Here is a 22,591-nt window from a genome sequence, read left to right on the forward strand (position 1 = left end):
ATCTGAAGTGGGACAGATGGGATATGAACCATCACCGTTATGAGATGCCGGCACTGCCGGCAGAGTCTTAGACTACTACACCAAGGTACAGTCCCTAGAATTTACTTTATAAATCTAATCATGGGTGCAAGCAAATACTTGGGACGATTAGCTTGGCTTAAATTTGAGTTGACTGAGTTTGTGTCACAAGGATACATGAGACAGGGTAGCCTCTCTGAGAAATACAGCTATTCGTCATGTGCACACCCAAATTGAGTTCTGGACCAGCTCTCCCCCCCCCCTCTTCTCTCTTCTCTCTCTCTCCCTCTCCATTTTTCTGTCTGCCTTCCAAAGAAACAAAGATGTAAGTAAACAAATGGAATGCATACATATCTTTAGTTATTTTTAGTATGTATCTGACAGTGTTCGTTCAATAAATTCTACAGGAGGAAATCCCTCAAACCTCCGTCTCCTAAAATAAAGATGCCACTAGGTATCATTCACTGGGTGAATGCCTATTTGTATCTTACAGTTTTCATAAACCGCATTGGTGAAAGATAGTCACATGCTTGTGCTGATCAATAAAATACTTGAATTCCCTGAGTGAAGTTAAGACCGCATTTCCTGAGGACTGACAAGAGACTAGAGGTTCAGCCAGTATCCCCCAGGATGACTGCCCAGCAGATCCTACAATTGAGGCACTTCTGTCAAGGGAAGGAAACCCTCTTGGGATTGGATACTCTGCTTGGTGCCCCCAGAGCTGGGAGCTGTAATATGGTGAGCCAGGTCAGTGCTAGTGGTTGCCTTCGGATTCCTGGGCAGAGCTAAACTGAACTGTCCTGAATGGTGCAGCCAGGCAACACGTGGAGATTAAAGGCCCGAGAAACCGGAGCTGCTGCAGCTCTGTGCTTGGTAAGGCCCAGGGTCCCTGGCCAATGTCTGTCTGCTGCACCGAGGTGGACAGATCACAGTCAGCTGGCCCACCCCAACAGTGATTGGATAGGTCCCAGGAGAGGCCATGGCTGCCCACTTTCTCAGCCAGAATCCTGGCAGCATTGAACACCAAGAGGTGCAGAATAAACTCCCATCTAGTCTTCTATTTCCAGATCACCATTCCACCCCTTGGAACCTCCTCACATGGACTTGGCTGGTCACTTTTCTGGCTTTGGTCTCTCCTTCCTTCTGTAGATATGATGCTTGCCACATTTCCCTGCAGTACTCAAGTTTCTTTCTTCACTCATCACTGCTGTAGATTGCTTTGTGCCACCTCAGGAAAGCCTCTGGGATACTCCCAACCCATAGGTCTTTGTGGCTTTCTCTGGCTTGCTTCATTCTGTTTTCCCTCAGTATTGTTTCCTTCTTCCTACCCAGAAGCTCAAATCAAGGCTTCAGCACTTAGCAGGGTAGGTTGTTTGCAGTCGACATTCCCCATTTAAATTTGTTTCTTTGGCAACTCGAGTAGATAATATTTTTCTAGCAGAATGATTGAGGGTTTTACTATGTAGGTGAGTATCTACCCATCATCTATCTACGATTTCTATATCTATCTATCTATCTATCTATCTATCTATCTATCTATCCATCTATCATCTATTTATCCACCCATCATCATCTATCCTCCTGATAGCCCTATATTCAACTGACACTCAGACAATGATAGACGTGGAGCAGCCCTCCTTAATTCCCTTTGCCTCCTTTGAATCTACTCTCAGGTATTGAAGTTCTGTCCCCCTCTGCACCAATACTGACCCCATCCTTGCCTTCTGTCACTGTTACTCAGGGGGCTCAGACAAGTGCTTCCATCTCCTGGTAGCAGAGGATCTCTGATTGGCTGCCATCACCATGGCAACGCACTGTCTCCTCTCCCCTTCCTCACGTTCCAAAGCCAGCAGATCTGTGGATTTCCAGACTTCCCAGGGATATATAGGGAGGAGGAGAGACAGGCTCCCTCGGCACATTTTGGGCTTGCTTGGATTCCAAATTCTAGCTTCTATGAAGCATGTCCTCTACTGTCTGCATATGTTAAAGGAACCACTCCTGAGATCCTTAGGGACTCCTGATTCCCTCTGAAATGGCCAGCTTGGATCTAAGGGTCCTAAGCTGGTAGCATGTGGCATGCATGATAAGCATGTTATTTATGATGCCCCATGAATATCAAACAGAATGGAGCTCCTTCTGCTGCCTTGCTGAAATGCTGAGGTTGTTGCCTGAATAGGGGATCATGGCGGTGCTTTGAGAATCCCAAAGGAAGGCAGGCATCATTCATTATTTTTGGACAAAATAATCTGGGGTTGCCCAGAGGTGGGGCGGGGGGAGAGAGTAAGAGCTGCCCTTCACTCTTGATTTGAGATGGGAGCTGTGATGTGGAGGATACCATAGGGTGCTCTGCAGAGAGGTGCCAACCAGGGTGGAGTCTCAGCTATGGAATACAGGTCAGAGGGCAGTGCCAAGCTACCTCATACTCTACTTACTTTCCAACAGGACCTGTGGAATACATGATTTTCCAGGTGTCCATTGATTCTATTGTAGTTTAAAAGATTTTTAAACAATGAGCTAAATTCAAAGTGCTTTTTTCATGTGTATTCCCTGTCACATGGGTGTGGCAGTAACAGAGGAGGATCCATGACATGTGGTTGTGACCCTCCTTACCAAGGGAGAACAAGTGGTGTTTTGGCCTGTGGCACATCATGAAGGAACCTGGAAGAGGTTCTGCTGGGTGAAATAGGTCCGGCACAAAGGACTTGTGTCATGTGATCCTACCTGTATGAGGTGCCCAGAGCATGTGGACTCCCAGAGGCTGGCAGCAGTGCAGAGGTAAGGAGGAAAGGGAATTACTGTCTGGTGGTTCCAGATGAGAGTTGGGGAAGGCAAAAAAATCCTGGAGATGGGTGGAGCTGGTGGTCGCACAAAAACATTGTAAATGTTTCCAATGCCATGGAACAGCACACTTACAAATGGTTAAAATGGGCACAATTTATGCTTTGCATATTTCACCACAATAAAAATATTTCCTCCTTTCCAGTGAAAGGATGGGAGTCATGCTAGGGACTGGAGTAGGGAGGGAGAACACAGTGATGGGGGCTTTAATTGAGACAGGGATCCTGCTCCACAGGCTGCCTCCTTTCTTTCCTGCAGGAATTGAAGAAGACACCATCGATGTCCTGTCACCTGATCCAAGGATTCTAGCAGTTTAGGAGTCTCCAGGGTCACGGTCAACCTCTCTCCCTGTCTGGGACTTCCACTGCCAAGAGCCTGACAGGTTGAGCCAGTTGTGAGCATCCATCAGTGCTGGGCAAATGCCACAGTGGAGAAACGGCAGACACCTTGTCCGGGGGTGGGGGGCGGAAGGAAGCCTTGTTCTCCTGATCCCCTCTCTTGGTAGCCCTGTCCAGCTGCGCACTCCCCTCTGCCACCCTCACCTTATGAATCACCACCGAAACCCACCAACCCTCTGATGCAGTGGGAAACAGGCACCAAGCTCCCAGCAAGCTATTTTTAAGGTTCATCTGCTCGCTCTTACTGCTCCTCTAGATTTCATATTCTCCAATCCCCAGATTTGAAAAAGCTAAAGATTCTCTAAATCATTCATCATTCCCCCAGCTAACAAACTGTGCCGTCTCCCCCACCTTCCCTGGGCACTGCCCCTTGTTCCTCGCCACCCTCACCCTCTGCTTCTCCAGTTCCACAGGCAGCAGAAAAAGCAGGCTCTTTGTCTGACATCATCTTCCCCTCCCCGGCCTGTGAAGAGTTACTCAGGCAATCCCTGCTCCACCAGAGGAGACTGTCCAATTGCCGAGCAACCCACTGTCAGCCAATCACAGAGCTTGGAGGTGATGTCATGGCAAGAGCCAGGCAGTGGTGCTGATGTTGAGAGAAGCCCAGGGTACCACTAATTGAAGGAGTGAGGAAGAGAGCAGCACGCTTGGAACTGGACTGCAGGTAAGTTGAAACGAAATGCATAAGATTCAAAGATTGGCAGATAAAAGAAAAAAGAATCAAGAGGGGAAAGTCAGGGGTCTGATGCCTATTGTGTTGCTGTTTGTGTTTGGTTTTATTCCTTCAATCAAACTTTTGTCAACCCCTGAGGGAATTAGGGTGAGGCCAAAAGAATGGTGCTTGAGGGAGGTGTGAGGGTGGACTACGGGCTTCCCTTACATTTCAGAGCCAGGGAGAGGGCAGATGGGTGGAAAGTGTCAGAGATCTGTGGTGACTTATTTTGCATAAAAAGAAAGAGAAAGAAAGAAAGAAGAAAGAAAGAAAGAAAGAAAGAAAGAAAGAAAGAAAGAAAGAAAGAAAGAAAGAAAGAAAGAAAGAAAGAAAGAAAGAAAGAAAGGAAGGAAGGTTTTATTGCTGAAGGAGCTCAGAGTCTGGCAGCCCTTGGGGCCAGTCCTCAACTGAAGACCCCTGCATTTGGCATGTGCTTCCACAAATGCAGCATTTCTTGTCTCCTGATCCCATTTTTCTCTTCCCCTTCTACTCCTGTGTTGGGTTACTTTTGCCTCTTGGTGCTAAGGACACAATGAGATCATCACCTCTTGTTTGCCCCGCCCTGCCCTGAGGTCAACCTGATCTTACCTGGCTGGGGGCTGGCTGATTTTAAGGCTAAAGATGGCAGTGCAGAACTGCCACACCCTGAGCCTTAACCATGGCCACTGCCAGGTCCCCCTCCTCAGTCAGCCCACTGTCCTCCCCAGGAGTTTGGGCAATACCCTTCGCTCATCCCGGGACCCAGGCATTTGGTGTCCAGTGGCCAGCTCCTTGCCCATGTGACGGAGCTGCCTTTGTTTTATTTCTCCCAGGAATACACACTCAGGTGTGGAGAAGGCTGATTGTCCTAGGCTGGGGCAAGTGTCCAGGATGCATTAAAGGGGTAAATCAGAAGCATTCGGGTAGCCCCTGGGTGAGTGTCCCAGGCAGTGTTACCTGCCATCGCAAAACCAAATAGATGCTAGGTGGGCATGGCAGGGCGGCACCTGTGGGAGGCCAGAGAGGCAGGGAGAAGCTGAGAGGGGCTGTGGGGGAATCTGTCTCAACAGAAACAGAGGCCCCCTCTAGGGGAGGAACCTCTCCCACGGCGGGCGGGTGCCAGGGGAATGAGATCATCTGCTAGATGAGGAAATAATCATAGTGTTGCAGGCGTGAGGGGGCAGAGAGCGAGTCTAGTCAGCAGCTCCAGGGAGGGCTGCTGGAGTCTCCCGCCACCAAGCCCTCTCCCTTGGCTTGCCCCCAGCCCCTCCTGGCTGCTAGAAGCTGTAACTTCTCTGCTCTTTGAAGCCGCTGAACACCTGTTAGCTTGTCCCAGTCCTCCCAGGATCCTTGGCTCCAGCAAGCTTTGGGTGGGTCCACCATGGAGCAAGTTGCTTGATGGGGAGTGAGTTTCCCAACACGGAAAGTAGCCAAGTGCAAGTTGGAAGAGCACTCTGTGCAGGGCTGGAGGTGGGGGATTTCTTCATGGTGCTTAGGTTCAGACTGGATTTGTGCTTTTCCCACTGCCGGCTGACACCTATTAGTAGATGGTGAAATAACTTCTGTGGATTGTAATATATATATGTGTATATATTTTTAATAAAATGAAATGATAAAAGAATAGAAAAAATAAGAATATATTTATATAGTGAGCTAATTATGTTTCCTGTAATGTTTCTAGCTACATATTTTCTGTTTTGTGTATATTTGTCTATGTATTTGTGTGTGTGTGTGGTGACTTATACGTACTGGGTCATGACACAAAATGCAGTTATATTGTGGGTTCCAAGTCAAAAAAAGTTTAAGAAACAGTGAGCTAAATTACTTTTAATTGCTTCTTTTAACCCTAGGACCAAAAAGCTATGGAAAGCCCACGAGACCGAATTAAAATTTCTAAACATTGTGATAGGATACAGATACCACACAATTTTACATTTAAATGATTTTCAGCTTCACAGTGTTGTAATGTTAAAATGCATATGGTAGTGCGTCTCAGGCTCAGAACTCTTCTCATTTTGCAAAACTGAGGCTCTGTGCCCATTAGATACCAACCCCCTGCCACCTCCCACCTCAGATCCGGGCAATCTCCACGCTGTTTTGCTCTCTGTATGAATTTGGCTATTCTAGATTCCTCTTATTAAGTGTGATTATGCAGTACTTGTTCATTTGTGATTGGCTGATTTCATTTAGCACAACAACCTCTAAATTCTTCCATGTTGTAGAAGTGTGTCCCCACCACTAGATAGTAAAGAAATGCCCCCAAAGTGCAGCTAAATCCCAGTACAGTTTCTGTGGGACACTATATTTCCTTGAGGACATACTGTTCCAAAGAAACCAGGCAAGGTAGAGATTTGATTTGTGGTTTTCTATTCTGAGCAGATTGTTGAACAAACATCCAAGAGCTATCCATGCAGCTTCAGTTACCCATGGCCAATAGCAGTCCACAAATACAAAGCGGAAAGTTTCAGAAGTAGAAAAAATTCATACACATTAAATAAATAATATATTATTATATTTGTTTTAATTATGATTTTATAATTTGTTTTATAATTATAATTGCACTATTTTTATTATTGTTGTTAATCTCTTACTATGCCTAATATGTAAATCAAATTTTATCATAGACACAGATAAATAGGAACAAGAAACAGATTATCCTCAATTTTCTGTGAGGAATTGATACCAGGACTTCTTTCAGGAAACAAAATCCATGGGTATTCAAGTCCTTTAGATAACATTGTCTAGTATTTACATAGAATATTTTCACAAGTTTTAAGTCATCTTTAAGTTACTTATGATGCTTGATAAAATGTAAATGCTCTGTTAATAGCTTTTATATTATTTTCTTTGGGGAATAAAGACAAGAAAAATATGTGTAAATGAGCAAAACAGACACAATTGGTTTTCAAATGGTTTTCATTAATAATTGGTTGGATCTATGAGTATGGAATCCCAAATATAGAAGACTGTCTGTATGTTGGAGGTTTTCAATAATGAATAGCACAGGAGAGTAGGTGTTTAATTGATTTAGCCTGACAGTGAAGACATCGACGTCCCACATTGCAAAACATGGGTTTGATTCTTGACTTTCCCCAGCTCAGCTTCCTGCCAGTGCAGATCCTTGGCACCAGCAGTGACAGTTCACGTAACTGGGTCTCCTACCACATGTGTGAGACTTGAACTAGGTTTTAGTTTTGGCTGAGGCCCAATCTTGGCAGTTGCAGGCATTTGGGAAATAGCTGTGTCTGCTGGGCGTGTGTGTTTGTGTGTGTGTGTGCATGCTTGCTCACACAACTCTGTCTCACGAATAAAAATAATTTAAAAATACATGGAGCTGGTCTTTGTTCAGCATATTCAGCAAGTAAATCCATAGCACATGGATCCTAGCCCTGAGCAAATGAGACTTTAGCCAAATAGGTTTCAACTGGAGGAGGAAAAATACTCAATTTTAAAATGTAGGGATTCCAGATGGGACTTTGGAGGTTCATAAAGGATACAGCAGAATGTGTGGCTTCAGACATCTGTGCAATGTCTTGGAATGTATTTTCCTTGGATCAGAGGAGGACTATGGTATACCCACCACTGGTGGCAAGGTAGTGGGAATAACTGTGTTTTCCCTATGATGGGTACTCCATTATCAGATAATATTTTGCTTCAATAAATGGAATCCACAGGGGTGGGTATTGTGGCATGTTGGGTTAGGTCCCTTTTGGGGACCAATACTAGGGTGTCTGATCTGAGTCCAGGCTACTTTGCTTCTGATCCAGCTCCCTGCTAATGCGTTCTGAGAAGCAGCATATTACAACTCAAGTACTAGGGTGTCTGTTACCCCTGGGGGAGGTCCACATGGAGTTTTGGGCTTCTGGCTTCCACCTGGCCCAGTCGTGGCTGTTTCAGGCAACTGGGGAATTAACCAGTTTATGGAAGATATGATTATTTCTTCCTTTTTCCCTCTCCCTGTTGCTTTGCCTTTCAAGTTGATGAATAATCAGAATCAATAAACATTTAAAAAAAACCCTCAAAGGCCAAGTAGGATGTCTCTCTTTGGACTATTTTAACCACATTTGCTCTATAGGAAGGAAGTGGGATAATTGGTAAAATTTAAAATGGACTAAAAAAGGCTGACAAACTGAAATCCAGAGAAAGAGCTGGTTGAGCAAGAGAGAGACACCGGACTAGGAAAACAGGCAGGTAAGAGAGAGGTTAAAAGAAGAAGAGATTGTGTTTCCATTAATGTGGTTTTACAGAATTGAAGCAAAAATTCAAGTCTTCTGTGTTCTTGACTTTAAACTGAGATTGTCTTTCTGAAACTCCTTTAATGTTTTTACCTCTCACCTACCTGGAGACTTTCATTTGGAAAAAATTCACAGAAATTGAAGTCATGGATGAGGAGAAATAGATCTTTTTCTGAGATGGAGGCATAGGAGTTTTGCTGAATTATACAACATGTAAAATGTAATTTTTGTAGTGCCCTTTAGAGAACCAAATTCTGTTTTTTAAGCTTAGGAAATTAACATGCACCATGTTTAATTTGGTTTGCTTATTAAATTAGCATTTGCTATATTTAGAGATGTGACAATCTGGGAAAGGTTGGTTTTTCTATTTTCCTTTGGGAAGAGGTGGGGACCAAAAAAAATTTCCCTTGGCATTTTTTAAAGGCTTTTTCTTCCTTTGGCTTTTATCTTTCTAGTCCCTCTAGGGAGACAGGCAAATACATGGAATATGCACCTGCCTCATCCTATGCATACATGTGTCACTTCCTACACATACAAGTACATACTTGTTCTTTCCCAGGCTCATTGGTCTTTTCCATTTAGTCAAACTGAGAGATGTGGATGTTTTCCCCTGGAGCCTTGTCATCAGAGACATGTAGCAGGAGCAAGAAAGAGAGAGAAGATATAGGATTCAGGCAAATCAAGTTCCAAGAACCAAGTATAGACTGATTCCAGAGAAATGAGACCAAGTGTGATGGGGAATGGGCAGAACTTCAGCGCAACATTTAGGAATCTATTCAGAATCCAAAACAGGTAGAGTGCAAAGTTCAAACTGAGTATGTGGAAACAGGTGGACAAGGAATGGCACATTTTTGGCAGCTGGTGTCTGTTTGTAGTACAAACACAATTGTATTGTTGGGCTTGGGATGGGGCTGTCTGTCTTCTGCATGTGCCACCAGACCCAATATAAAAGGACTCAAGAAACATGCCATCAAATTTTCCTGGCAAAAACTACGGCGGAAGTAGTGTAGAAGAAAGAGCTAAAGGACCAAACAGGTTTGGTATTGGTCATGGGGATGGATAAAGTAAACAATAGACTCTAGAGTTGTTCAATGATAATCAACATACTTGTAAGACTGAGTGCAAGTAAGATATCTTGAAGTTAGGGAATATACATAGTGAGCTCACTGTTGGATTTCTAGAGCCTTGTAGCATGCATAGAGTATGTTCTCATTACATAGATTTTGTAGAATAACCTAAGAAAGAAATCAACAATGACTGTCTAGGACTGGACATTCAGACCTTTCTGACAAAACCAGATTGGTAGAGTACAGAAATAAAATTTTGCTGAATTTATCACAGAGAAAATTATTGAATACTGCTTTGTCTTTAAGTTAGTTGAATACAAATATTATTGATTTTAATTTAAGGCTAAAATTAAAATGCAGTAGTGACAAAATATTAGGGAAGAATAAAGGAACAAATAAAATAGAAGTAACATTGTAAAAGGAAAGGAATTCCTATCAGCATGGTTAAATGGAGGCCAGAACCCTGGCTCTGCTCCTTTCCCACAACCACAGGCAAGACACTGGCTTTTCTGGGCTCTGTCTTGTCTGAAAAGGTGTGGGAAGCAGGAAGATTTGCCATCTCCACAGTTCTTTCCATCCCAGAACACAACTTTCAAACATTGTCCATCTCTGGAATTGCAGAACAGGCAGAACTTGATCCCCTGGAGAACTCTACAGATTCTATTGCTGATATGCAAATGAGTTAATTTATGACACTTAGTAGGCTAGATGTGTACATTTTTACCAGGGCTTTCCTGAGGCAATGACTGCATGAATCAGAGGCAGGGCTTCATGGTGGGAATTTCAAGTACTGAGGCTACTTACGATAAGGATTTGGGACATTTAAGGAATTGCTACCAACAATTCTCTGAATTGCTTAAATGTAAGGGAACCCTTGGAGATGAGGAAACTGCACGGAACCTTGTCCAAAGTAGTGTGTTTTGTTATGAAAGACCAACTCAAATCCCATCTTTACCATTATCTATTTATATATACTACATGGACCAATCTAGACACTCATCTAGACTGAGCATGTGTAAAATGGGTTTATCTGCTTTGTAGGATGCAGGGAGAATAAATAAAACATATTTGCCCAGAATTACTGCTTTGTAAATGCTATAGAAATGAAGGGGAAAAAAATCACCAAAAACCTAGAAGGAAGTATAAATAGCATAAAATCAAGGCTATGAGGCCTATTTTCTGTTCTCTGTGACACAGATGTTCTGAAATATGACTTCAACATGTTTTTAATTGGAGTATTACATATGAAATGCAAACACACACACATTTGCTTTGGTTAGGGCCAAATAAAGCATGTAAAATATCCCTATTGCTGTTACTAGGAGTATGAACAAGGACTTACTCTATGTGTTGATGCCTCCAAGTGCTTTTTAAAAACATTATTATTATTATTATATTCTGATACAGTTTCATAGGCTCTGGGATTTCTCATTCCAAGCACTTACAAACTAGGTCCTCACTCTGTGCTGGGGTTACATGTCTCACACTCCCATCAGAAGGCCTCAATGGAAGGCCTCACCCATGAACTTGACTTTTGACATGCTAATTTTTCTGTAGACACTGAATCAGAAATAAAACTAGTTCCCATCAGCCTAGATTATGGGGGCTATTCATTCAACAGCCTGAATTGTCTTTCCCCAGCTTGCCTCTCAACATACTGGCTGAGCTAGGAGAGGCTCTTCACACTGGGTCTTCAGTTCCGTGTTTGCCAACATAGGCCTGTTTTCTAGGGGCACATCTGGATTGCGATCTTAAACCCGTTAGGTACTCTCTGGGGGATGCTCTTGATCTGGATCTCCAGCATTTCTTCCTCTTGAACCCCTGAGCAATAAGCCTACAATAATTAGAGAGTAACCACCCCCCAACGCCAGGGAATCAGGCAGTGTTCTGTCTTGCCTGGTTTCCTTTGCTGTGATATCTTCATTCTTTTTCTTTAACATCCCTTCCTTTTCACTTGCAGACATGAATGACACTACTGTGGCAAGCCACATCAAAGGCTGAGCCGCAACTGCAGAACTTGCAAAGGTTCCACAGCTTGAGATTTCCAACCAGGGACCTGTTTCATTTTCCACCAACAAAAACCCCTGTGGTTTTTCTAAGAGAGTTTGTACAGGACTTGGCACAGATTAAATATTTAATAATTGTTGTGGATAGAATGAAAACCACTTTCATGAAAAAATAATTTATCTCCTTTTGATTTTCAACTCAAATAAGACACAGAGCTGGCAATCAGAGACTTTGAGGTGCCTGAAGTAACCAGGCCTACCATTCTAACAGAAACGATTCCAGTGAAAGGCAAAGAAACATGACATTTGGGGAGCTTATTTCAGGTAAATATCTAACTTTAAAAGAGGGACTTTAAAAGATTGATAGTAATATTCCAGTTTAAAGAGCCATCTTTCTGGACCACTTGTGATTAGTGTCCCTGGCTCAGAATTCCTTGCTCTTGTGTTCATGAAATGCTCATTCTGTTGCTCTGTCAGCATACCTTTATTTGTTTTTTAAAGCCCTTGCCAGGCACAGCTCCCTTAAAGCCGCTTGCACATGCATTAGCTACTTGTCCTACATAAATCGTCCACCTGAGATTTGACACTTCCTTTGAGCCATAGCTGGGCAATTCTGATAGGGACAAATAAAACACTCTCTCACTCTGTAGCATGTGCAGTCAGAGACATGCCCAAAGGCCAGGTGTGCACCCAGTTACAGCATATCTGGCATATGAGAGCTTGGTGTTCTTCTGCTCCCTGGTCAGTAACTGCATTGTGGAGGCCCTGGAGAGCATGGATCCCTTAAGAACATGCCCTTCTGCAGGCTCCTCTTTTCACCAGCCCTGGTGATTCCCATGTGGCGGCTCCTTTTCATCCAGGAGGAGAAATGGGCTGAGTATAAAGGAAAGGGACATTAGTCCTAGAATCTAGTCCCATCTCTGTCCGCAGCTTGCTATGGGAGGAAGGTATTGATAATTTGGATGGGACAGTTCATTGTGTGAACCTGTCACATTCATTGTCATCCACTCAGCCTGACTGTCCTTTTCCACTAACTGTTTATAGCATCCCCAATTCAGCCATCAACCCCAGGAGTGACACCGCCCAAATGGAGCACCACTTGTTTGCCATTTCCTCTCCCTTCTCCTCTGCCACATTGGTATTCTATAGAGCTGGGGTTTTCACTCCTCACTTGAGACATCTTTTTCTCCCCACTGCTCCCACCGTGAGAGCCTTCCCTAGTCAAAAGCCTCAATCCCACATCTTCCCACCCAGCTTCCTCATTCTGTAACTGCTCTCCCTAAAGTTGCCTCTCTGCTTGATGGGATTCACACTCATTGATTCATTTGGCCAGTTATGCCAATGGTTCAATCCACCAACAAACATGTGTGATTATTTGCTACTCCTTACTCTTAGACTTTTAGGTGCTGGAGCTGGGGGCAAATACTTAACTCAGGTTGTAAATAAGAATGAGTGGGATGCCAAAACTCCAGAGGAACGTAACTCAGTCTAGGCAGGTTAACAGCATTTTGAATCTAGACACAGATTCTGGTCTTCCCCTTCCGATATTCTCCCTGAGGTGATGCTGTCAATTAAATCATTTTGTGCTAGCCATGTAGGGACAGGACCAAAGTCAGGTGTTTGTCCTAGTGGTGAAGACACTCACATCCTCTTTGGAGTACCGGGTTCCATATTTGCATCAGGTACCTGATTCTAACTTCTCTTTAATGTGGATTGGTGGAGGCAGCTGCTGATGGCTGCAGTGGTTGGACCTGCCACATCTCCTATCCTCCTCTGCTCTTCTTCCTGTAGTTCTGACCTTCTCTTTGTTTTTAAAGCTCCTACCCCTATATCTTCCACATAGAAAGAATGTAGTAGATATTTTTTAATGAAATCATGGCCTCCAGCAGAACTGGCTCCTACTGAGTCCTCAGGACCACTGAAGACCCACTCAGTAACGAACATTCAATCTTTCCTCTGGTCAAACAAGGAAATTCCAAATCAGAAGACCTGGATCCTAGATCCTACTCCACAACTCTGAGCTGTGTGAACTCAGCCAAGCATCTTAATTTTTCTGATTCTCTGGGTCTTCATGTCAAGGCTGGTGATGCCTGCCTTGTCAGCTTAGCTCAGGCTCTTGTGAAGGTCAGTTTGAGTCATGTGGGGATTGAGTGTTCTGTGAGTAGGGGGACATTTTTTCATCACGAGCTGAAATAGAGAGCATCCCCTGATTCCAAATGGCAGCTCTTATTCAGTCCCATTCATTTCTTGAGTGTTCTGTCTCTCCCTTATCCTTCACCTATTTTGATCTCCAGTTAGCATCCATTAAAGTCCAAGGCTGTTGTCTGTTTTGGTAAGGGCCAATCAATTGGTCAGCCAGTCTGGAGATGGTACGGGACAGTGTCTTGGCCCGAGATATCACATCCAGGCACCAGGCCTGACTGTTCAGGAACTCACTGGTACCATCAACACCAGCCTAGTTCAGAGCAGAAAAGACCTATTGTGCTCTAAGAGGAGGAGTATGGCAAGGGCCTGGGACTCCAAAACACAGCAATGAGAACAATGGGAACAGAGTCACTGAAGGCCAGTTAGACCTTTGCTTCTGGCCTATTCTATAATACCTGCCAGCCACATCTCCTTCAACAACTTGCATACACCCTTGAGACTCAGCATCCTCACCTGCACGTTGGGGACGACAGTTCTTCCTTACAGGCTCTGGGGAGACCAAGCTGATGGAAAAGGCAGGAATCTCTGGGCTTCCCGTGGGCACAGGATGCTGTGCTCACTTAATGTTGCAGCTCCACAGATTTAAGAGAGAAGCAAGGTCTGTGACTGGTGACAGCCTAATTGGGTATTATACCATACTAGTCTAGTACTAGAGTTTAAGTTGAACCAATAATGACTCTGGTCCCCAAAGTGTCCTGCATTATGGAAGAAAAGTGTCTCTGTCTTGGTCTCTGGTTCCTTTCTGTGAGGACACAGACAGCCAGGCTATTGGCTCAAACCGGACCCCACTGGCACAGAGACTACTAAGGGTGGCCAAGAATTCAGAGGTCTCAATGACAGGCACTCAGCATTGGCCATTCCTCATTATTTGGGTAGCTGCTACCCACGGAGCCCTTCACCTCCAATCCAACAGATACTCCACTCTGTTCCTTCCTGGCCTCTCCGGTTTCTCTTCTCTCTTCCCACTTTCTGGTTCAGCATCAACCCCAGGTGTGGACATGTCTGCATGGATGCTGAGCTTTCTCACCCAACCCTTGCCTCTGCTGATCCTGGGGCCAAGAGCACACTGACTGACTCTGCTTTATTCTTCAGCCCAGGTACTAGGAACACCCAAGGGCCTCTCCTCAGCTCCCTCTAGCCTCACGATGAGAATGAGTTTTGTCTGTGTCCCCTGTCCCCAAAAACACTGCATGTCAATTTCTGCCTCTGCATAAATCCTAGTATGACAGCATTGTTCATTGTTTCTTCATGTCTATCTCCTCTTAGCACATTGTTGTTTTTGTTTTTTTTTTTTTTTGTAAAAAAAATGTGCTCACAACAGCTAGGGACAGGACAAAATCAGGCACCAGGAATTCCATTTGGATCTCCCATATGAGTAGCAGGAACCCAAGTACTTGAGCCCTCATCTACTGACTCCCAGGTGTATCAGCAGAAAACTGGATAAAAAGTTCAGAGAAGCTCAGATCAGTATTGTGTTATCCCCAGGCTGTTTTCCTACAGTGAGGCAGAGCTTCTTTCAGTATCGTTAGAGGGTGGGAAAGTAAGGAAGCGACTGAAGACTTTTCTCACCATCTGTGACATGTCCCATATCATAATTGGCCAGAGAAAGGTCTAGGGGTTGTGCAAGGAGGTGTTCAGGATGTGCAATCATTTTGCAAGTTCCTCCCAGGGACCTCTGACTGAGTGAAGGCTTGTCTCCCACGACTTGCGTTGTGCCAGGTTGTTGAGCTGCACAGAGAGACAGATGAATAGCCCTTGGCCCATGCAATTCTGGGGAACCCACCTCTGCAGCTTCCTGGGGGGCTTTGTGATGGGGAAGCCAGTTTTGAAATAATCATGAGTGTACAGCATCTGAGATGAACAGGGGTGATGTGGAAGAGAGTTAATGTTTGGGAAACAGAATTGGCAGGCAGAGGTGAAAGCAGGAAGGGACATTGTGGTGACCTCCTTGGTGATGTAAGGCCCTTCCTCAGGGAAAACTCTGTTGGTATTCTCTTGTTCTCAGGTTTGTGACCAAGTCCTGAGCTGGTGCCATTCCTACCCTGTGACCTCCAGTTGGATTCAACCACCAGGTCTCAGCAAACATGACCCTTGCTGGTAGGTCCAGGGACTGTTCTGTGATGGGAACCCCTCACCCTGCCTGTTTCTCTGCACTTGTGTGTGTGTATGTGTGTGTGTGTCCCACAAATGCATAGAAACAAGGGGCTGCCTGGGCACACACCAAGTGTTAAGGAAGGTGATCCCTGGTTGGGGGTGGGAATCACAAGTTTCCCACCCTTGAGATTATCTCTGTGTGCTAGGATCCTCACAGCTCTTGCCTGCAACCTCCCAACCCCAGAAAGACTCTGTGATGAGGCTGTGTTCTGGCCTTCAGGGAGCGCTCTTTCTCCATGCTGACCACTGTGCGGGGAACCTCAGGAAGGCTCACTGCCTGACTTGGCCACTGCCCAGGGGACCCTGCCAGAGGGACTATGGTGAGGGCGCCCCCTCCTGTCCAGATCCTGCTACATATAAGTTAAACCTTGTGGATTTCCTGTTTTATACAGCAGAAGGGTGCAACCATCTAGGGCAGGAGTGGAAAGAAAAAGGCAGGTGCCAGGGTCCCAGGTGGGGAGGGTGCTGACTGGACTTCTTTGCTGAGGATGGGTTGCATAATCTTCGAGGAAAGGGAGGGAGACGTGCTGGGAGAAGGAGGACAGTGGCTGGGCTTTCAGGAAGGTTCATGTTTCAAAATGGAAAGAGGGGATGGAAGTAGGTTGGAGTTACATATAGAAATCCTAATCAGTATTACTACGGGCCAATGGGCCTGGAACCTAGTCTTGGTATGGGTCTCGGGGGGCGGCTGGGTGCCTGTGTGGAGCCCAGAAGGCCATGCTGCTGAAGTTCCCCGTCCTTACCTGGCCGGGATATCCCTGCAGCCTACAAAGAGAAGATGAAGGAGCTGCCGCTGGTGTCCTTGTTCTGCTCCTGCTTCCTGGCTGACCCCATGAGCAAATCATCCTACAAGTATGAAGGTCAGTGAGGGCTCGGTTCGGAAAGGAACGGGTGTGGGCACCTGTGCTCGTGGGTGCAGCATCCCTCACTCCCATTTCCTGTCACCATTGCTGCTAAGGATTTGAGAAGAGGGTTGGGGTCTCAGTGACACCTGCGTTCACTCACTGAGCAAAGGGATGCTGTGGAAGCTGTGACAGCAAACAGACAGGGAGTCTCCTGCAGGGACCCCTGGACGAGATGGGATGATGAGACTGGGTGTGTACCACCAGCTTCCAAGAGCTCCAGGGCTCCCCAGTGCAGCTGCAGGCTATCTGGGAAAGCCAAAAGTGCAGAGAAGGCTCCCACATGCAGACACACCAGAAAGTTCTGAGACAGCTGCACTACATAGGGGCTACAGTAGGGACCATCCCGAGACATGGGCAAGGAGCCCTGCATAGGCATGCTGGGGTTCAGGGGCCAGCCACGTCACCCCTTGATGGTCTGGTTGGAAGGAAGGGATAGGCTGGGTCTAATGATAAGAGATGGCAGTGCTCTGCTGACCTGAGACCATTTTTTCTGTTTAGGCTGGTGTGGGAGACAGTGTAGGAGGAAAGGTCAAAGCCAGCGGAAAGACAGTGCTGACTGGAGAGAAAGAAGAGAAGAGGGTAGGAGGGAGTCAGGGGAGAGGCGTGCAGAGGCCAAACCATCATCAGATGGGCAGTAGGATGAGGAATGGATGGGAGGTGGGAGGTGGAAAAATGCACCTCTGTCTGACACCAGTGAGGGCAAAGCAAGCAGGAGGATGCTGGTGGTGGGAGGAAAAAACAAACACAGCTAGCATGACTGTGGCCAGCATCAGAACTCATAGATCCAGGGACCCCTACTCTTGGAGTCTTGCTTTGATCAAAGGCTCCTTCTGCCTTCCTATCCCAGCCTGCCGACCTTAGATCTCAGAGGCCCAGTCACAGGTTTACCCTGGAACCCCAGCCCTCTCCCATCTATATGCATGTTTCAAGGAGGGGGGGATCTGCTCTTCAAGGGCTGAGCAGCCCGTTCATGCTTTCTGCAGCAGACACAGTGGACCTGAACTGGTGTGTCATTTCCGACATGGAAGTCATCGAGCTGAACAAGTGCACTTCAGGCCAGTCCTTCGAGGTCATCCTGAAGCCACCCTCCTTTGATGGGGTTCCCGAGTTCAATGCTTCCCTACCTCGGAGACGAGACCCATCCCTGGAAGAGATCCAGAAGAAACTAGAAGCAGCTGAGGAGCGAAGGAAGGTTAGTGCTGCCCTTTCTGACTTCCTTTATTGGATAGCGAGTGGGAGCGAGACTGATGCTGTGAGTTGGGGTCAGATCATTGTCGAGTTACACATTTTTAGACACCTTCTCATATATGCAGAGTGAAGAATGAGGCATCATTGAGTGAAATAATGAAGTAAGAGCCCCAGCAGCATCAAGTATTGTTGGGAGCATGGGCACAGCACCATGTGCCCTAGGTGTGCCATACCAAGAGTAAAATGCTAATGATTACTAAGAATTTAGGGAAAGGCTAGACGATTAAGGACAAGGATTCCTCACTGAGGGACGGAGGAAGATAATGATGGGATATGTTTCTTGCTCTTGGTATGCTTTTCTGTTCTTTTGATTCTTATGGTCCAACTTTGATGTCATCTTGGCGTTAAGTTTGTCTTTTTTTTTTTTAAAGCTCTTTTACAGTTGATTTATTCTTTTTCTGTCACAAACTTGCTAGGCTAGAGGACCTTTCTTTGTTTTTCAAGCAGAAAATAATCTTCTCCCCTCTCTTGAATTTTTCCTGACCCCTTCAGGCACATGCTAGCACTAGTTTGGCTTTTTTTTGAATATAAATAAGGGATTACTTCAAAAAGTGTGTGAAAATAAAACACAATTAAAAGATACACTAATTTTGTGCAAAGAAATTGAAATTCATGCGGTTTCTTAGATTGCACATCTTCTACTTTTACAGAGACCCCATATGCATAGATTTCAAAACATTTTTGCACCAAAAAATGCATGAATTACATTTCAATACAATGCTTCATGAAGTTTCTGAAGTACTCTTTCAAATATATCTTATTTCTGCTAGACATTTTTATCTTTCCCAGGTTGACAGACTAGTATCTTGGCATGTAGTAAAAATCATTTAGTATTTGTGAATTAATGCATGAGTGCATGAATGAGTGACTGTGATGAGAAAAACAATCCTGAGGATATGTAGAAAAAGCCTGAAAAACAGTCAAAGAATGTGGAAGACGTTGAAGGTGTTGGAAGAATTCAGTAAGTGCCCTTGCTTCCTACGAGTGGGCTGGGGACCTTTCCAGATATAGGTATGCTGGTGAAACACATCCCAGCACACTCATTTTGAAGGGTCTCTCCTTCTCTTTGTATTTTTCCAGTACCAAGAAGCCGAGCTCCTAAAACATCTAGCAGAGAAAAGAGAACATGAGCGGGAGGTGATCCAAAAAGCCATTGAAGAAAACAATAACTTCATCAAGATGGCTAAGGAAAAACTGGCCCAGAAGATGGAATCCAACAAGGAGAATCGAGAGGCACACCTTGCTGCCATGTTGGAACGGCTGCAAGAGAAGGTGAGTAGTCCTGGATGAGAGTGGAGGCTCCTGGGACACCGTCTTCCTTCCATGGCAAGTATACGGGGAGCTGTGTGCCGTTTTCTGAAGCAGGCAGCCTTGGCTGTGATGGTTGGTAGGCAGGTGATTGTTGGTAGAGGGTTCTGAGGGAATGACTGGGAAGTCCTAGGCAAGGAACATGAGTCCAGCTTTGAGTACCCTTGTGGGCCCTTCTGTACAGTGACACATTTAAAGTGTCCCATTGTCAGAAAGTCTGTCTAATATAAGAGGGCAGGATGCACAAGCAGTTACACAAGCCTGGCTTCATCTGTGATCGGGCTGATTTGCTTTAATGAAAGATACTGCCTTGAGCTCTTGGCTCTAAGCCAAGGAAGGGCTGAGGAGCTGAATTGTCCCATAGAGCAGAAAACATGATTCTCCATGAACCTCTCGGCATGGACCCAGGAGGTCACAGGCCTTTCCAATGTGCTGCCCTTTGTCAATACACCAAATGGTGTCACCTAAATACGAGGAACGTGAGAGACTGGGGTCGGTCCCCCGTGTCGGCAGAATGGCAGCCTGTTCTGTTGAGAACACACTGGCCTCGTTTCCTGAGTCTCGAGGCCGCCCCAGTTTCTCCTGCAGCTCCTGGGAGAGCTCCAGCTCTGTGTTTTATTTCCAGGAGCCGCCTGCTGCGCGGTGACTCCCGGGACCCGATCGGTGGCCTCGTCCCATGGTGAGCAGCGTGGTCCCTACTCCTTCCCGATCATCTACCCCAAGTTTCAGGTCCTTGACAATAGCTGCTAGAAAGATCAGTTCTCATCACTAGGGCTCTTACTGCTGTGCAGGCTCTGGAGCTGGCATGTGGCAGCTCCTGCTCCCAGATGTGCTATTCCAAAAGGAGAGGCAGGGTCTCCATCTGCTACCATGGGGGTAGCAAAATGATCTGAGTCTGAATTCAGCTCCCCCAGATACCCAAAGATGACTTGAGGCAAACTTTTGGGAAAAAAAAAAACATATATGGGGTTGGAATAGGATGGGACATAGTCTTTTAGACCAAACCTGGAACAAATCATTAAGGCAAGACCTGCAATAAGGCATTGGAAAGACTGCTTGCACAAGCAAACTTTGTTTATCATACCACAATGCTCCACATAGAGGCAGAATGGTCATTTCAGAGGATTGCTTAGGATTGCACTGTTAAGAAGCAGTGAAGCTGGGGTAGAACCAGTGACTCTGCTCCAAGCACAGGCAGCTCTTCCACGGCCTTGTCCCAGGCAGAACAGCCTCTGGTAAGCCTGCCAGTCTATTGTCAGTGAAGCTAAGCTCTGGAGAAAGAAAAGGGATTCCAGAATCACAGGGCTCTGTGCGGTGAGCTCTCCTGGGAGTGGAGGTGGCGTCAGAGGGGGAGATATTGGAAAGGTCTACATTCTAGAGCTATATGTGAAGCTGAGGTAGGCTCAAGGAAACAAATGTTTCAGAGGGCATCATTCCTTTGTAACTGACTCCTGCTGCCTTTGACCCACTGCACAGGCAGAAGATTGGGTGAGGGCTAAACGTGTGGTTTCTGCACTGTGAACCTGGATATGCCTGTGGGCCAGTGTCTGTGCAGGTCACTGACTGTCTATACTAGACTCATTTTGTGCAAACTTTCAAGATACAGAATATTCAGGCCCTACACCAGACACCCTAGTTTTCTTTGGGCGGTGCTTGAGGACATCTGGTTTCCTAAGTGATGCTGACGCATATCCAAAGTAGGGAACCACTGCCCTGGTCATGTTATGCCACAGTCCCAGGCCCTGGAAAGTTGTAGGCACAGACTGGCATTTTAAGGTGTGTCCTGAGAACATATATTGCCTCAGTGGGAATTCTCAAGAATGATCTTGGCTTCTGAATGTGATTATGCCAAGCATTGCTGGGGGCAGAATTTCATGAGCACCTGACATCTGTAACATGCTGTGATAGAAAGCAGGATACACAGAGGGAAGGCTCTCCTTCAAGGAAGTTGTCACTTGGTGGAGGATCCAGGCACATACACAGGAAGTAGTAATAGCAGGTGGACTGTGATGCAGCCTGGCAAGTGAGCCCTGCCATCCCTGAGCTGGAAGCGGACAGAGTTTACAATCATGCCCCTTACTTTTAATATCAGAAGGCTGAGGCCTGTAGGAAGTGGCTGGATCAGCTTCACCTGCTGGTAGGCCTTGGAAAGCAGTTTGTAGCTATTGGTTTGATTATGCTGTGAAATGAAGGATGGAAAGAAGGTTCGTTCAAAACAAGAGTCAGAAAGTTTACTTTTTGGACTTGGGCAATATAAACAGAAATTCTTCCATCAACTCGTGTCTTAAGAGGTCTTATGTTTTACTAAGGAGGTTAAGATAGCCTTTGCTAAGGAGACAGACAAGAAATAACAGCAGTAGGCAGCGGGATATGCTGGTAATGAGGCCATCTGCTCACCTGGCCAGGTGATGGAAGGGATGCTGGGGTCCCCGTGGAGTGGTCCTTCTGTGGCAGAGAGGGATTGACCAGTGCAGGGGCTCCCTCCCCTGCCTGGCACCAATCTCACCTGCCACCTTCTGCCCCTCAGGATGCCTTTGCAGGCCCAGCTCCTCACTTCCTGCAGTGGTCCTTCTTTGTTTTCCATTTTCTTGCCCCTCAACCTCCCTTCGCCCCTGGCCCCCTTGTGTGACCTGCCCCTTTCCCTCCTTCCCTTCCCAGGACAAGCATGCCGAGGAGGTGCGGAAAAATAAGGAGCTTAAGGAAGAGGCCTCCAGGTAAAGCCCAGAGGCCAAAGACGTTTCCAGGACAGCCGGACAGCTACAGCAGCTCCTGAGGCAGCCTCTCCCGCAGGCTGCTCTCCCAGCACTGGGGTTTGGGGGGAGGGGGGTGGCCAAGGGGCGTTTCCACTGCTTTTGGTGTTTGTACATGTGAAGAATTGACCAGTGAAGCCATCCTATTTGTTTCTGGGGGAACAATGATTGGGTGGGAGATGGGAGAGAAGGAGAGAATTTGGGAAATGGAGGTGGAGAAGAACTCAAGGACATTGCTACGCTGCTCACTGCAGACTCCGGCCAAATCCTCCATTTTCATATCTCTGCCTGGACACTGAGCACTCAGGCACCACATCGAAGAAAGATAAGAACCAAGGCAGAGGTTCAGAGTGAAGGGCAGAATTCTGAGTGAGGGTGGCGGTAGTGGCAGGGCCCACAGGAGAAGCCTGGCACGAGTGGGTGTGGGATCCGGAGGTGTGGTTTCCGCCTTGCAGCAGGTGGAATGATGTTTGAGTGTATGTATGTGTTAACCATCATTTTTGATCATGACCAATGAACCATTTACTCCGAGTCTCCAGTCTTCATTTCTTGGCTGTCCTTTGGGGATGGGGAGAATATATTGGATAGTTGCCTCTTGCTCATCTCACCTGATAGTAGGTGCCTCTTTTTTTCTTCACGTTCGTCATCCAAGCATCTGAGGTGCAGGGCAAGGTGGATTGAATGACATCAGCCTTTGGTACAGCTGGACCTCTTCTTTGAGGTGTCCCACATTAAATTGAATGCACTACACTGATGTGAAAAGAAATT

At 46.1% G+C, this 22,591-nt stretch overlaps 1 protein-coding gene across 6 annotated transcripts; it reads left to right on the forward strand.

The window, feature by feature from the left end:
- Positions 1-3,859: 3,859 nt before the first annotated feature.
- On the forward strand, positions 3,860-22,346 carry STMN4 (stathmin 4). 6 transcript variants are annotated; one of them, XM_040965901.1, is made up of 7 exons: positions 3,861-3,918; positions 15,464-15,555; positions 16,377-16,472; positions 17,016-17,096; positions 17,501-17,709; positions 18,846-19,037; positions 21,732-22,346. In XM_040965901.1, the coding sequence occupies exons 2-7, from the start codon at positions 15,543-15,545 to the stop codon at positions 21,789-21,791; spliced, it is 651 nt and encodes a 216-aa protein (XP_040821835.1). In that variant the 5' UTR covers positions 3,861-3,918; positions 15,464-15,542; the 3' UTR covers positions 21,792-22,346. The 6 variants fall into 6 exon arrangements, with proteins under 6 accessions (XP_040821837.1, XP_040821835.1, XP_040821834.1 ...); XM_040965903.1 differs by lacking the exon at positions 17,016-17,096 and having other exon boundaries at positions 3,860-3,918; XM_040965900.1 differs by lacking the exon at positions 3,861-3,918 and having other exon boundaries at positions 15,212-15,555.
- The last annotated feature ends 245 nt before the right edge of the window (positions 22,347-22,591 follow it).

The sequence above is a fragment of the Ochotona curzoniae genome, unplaced genomic scaffold (genome assembly GCF_017591425.1).
Source record: "Ochotona curzoniae isolate NIBS_2020 unplaced genomic scaffold, NIBS_Ocur_1.0 scaffold_4505, whole genome shotgun sequence".
NCBI classification, from domain to species: domain Eukaryota; kingdom Metazoa; phylum Chordata; class Mammalia; order Lagomorpha; family Ochotonidae; genus Ochotona; species Ochotona curzoniae.

Coding starts and splice junctions, on each gene's coding strand:
- STMN4 (XM_040965901.1), top strand. Junction 16,473..17,015: donor ATCATCCTACAAGTATGAAG/GTCAGTGAGGGC, acceptor TTTTCTGTTTAG/GCTGGTGTGGGAGACAGTGT. Junction 19,038..21,731: donor TGGAACGGCTGCAAGAGAAG/GTGAGTAGTCCT, acceptor TTCCCTTCCCAG/GACAAGCATGCCGAGGAGGT.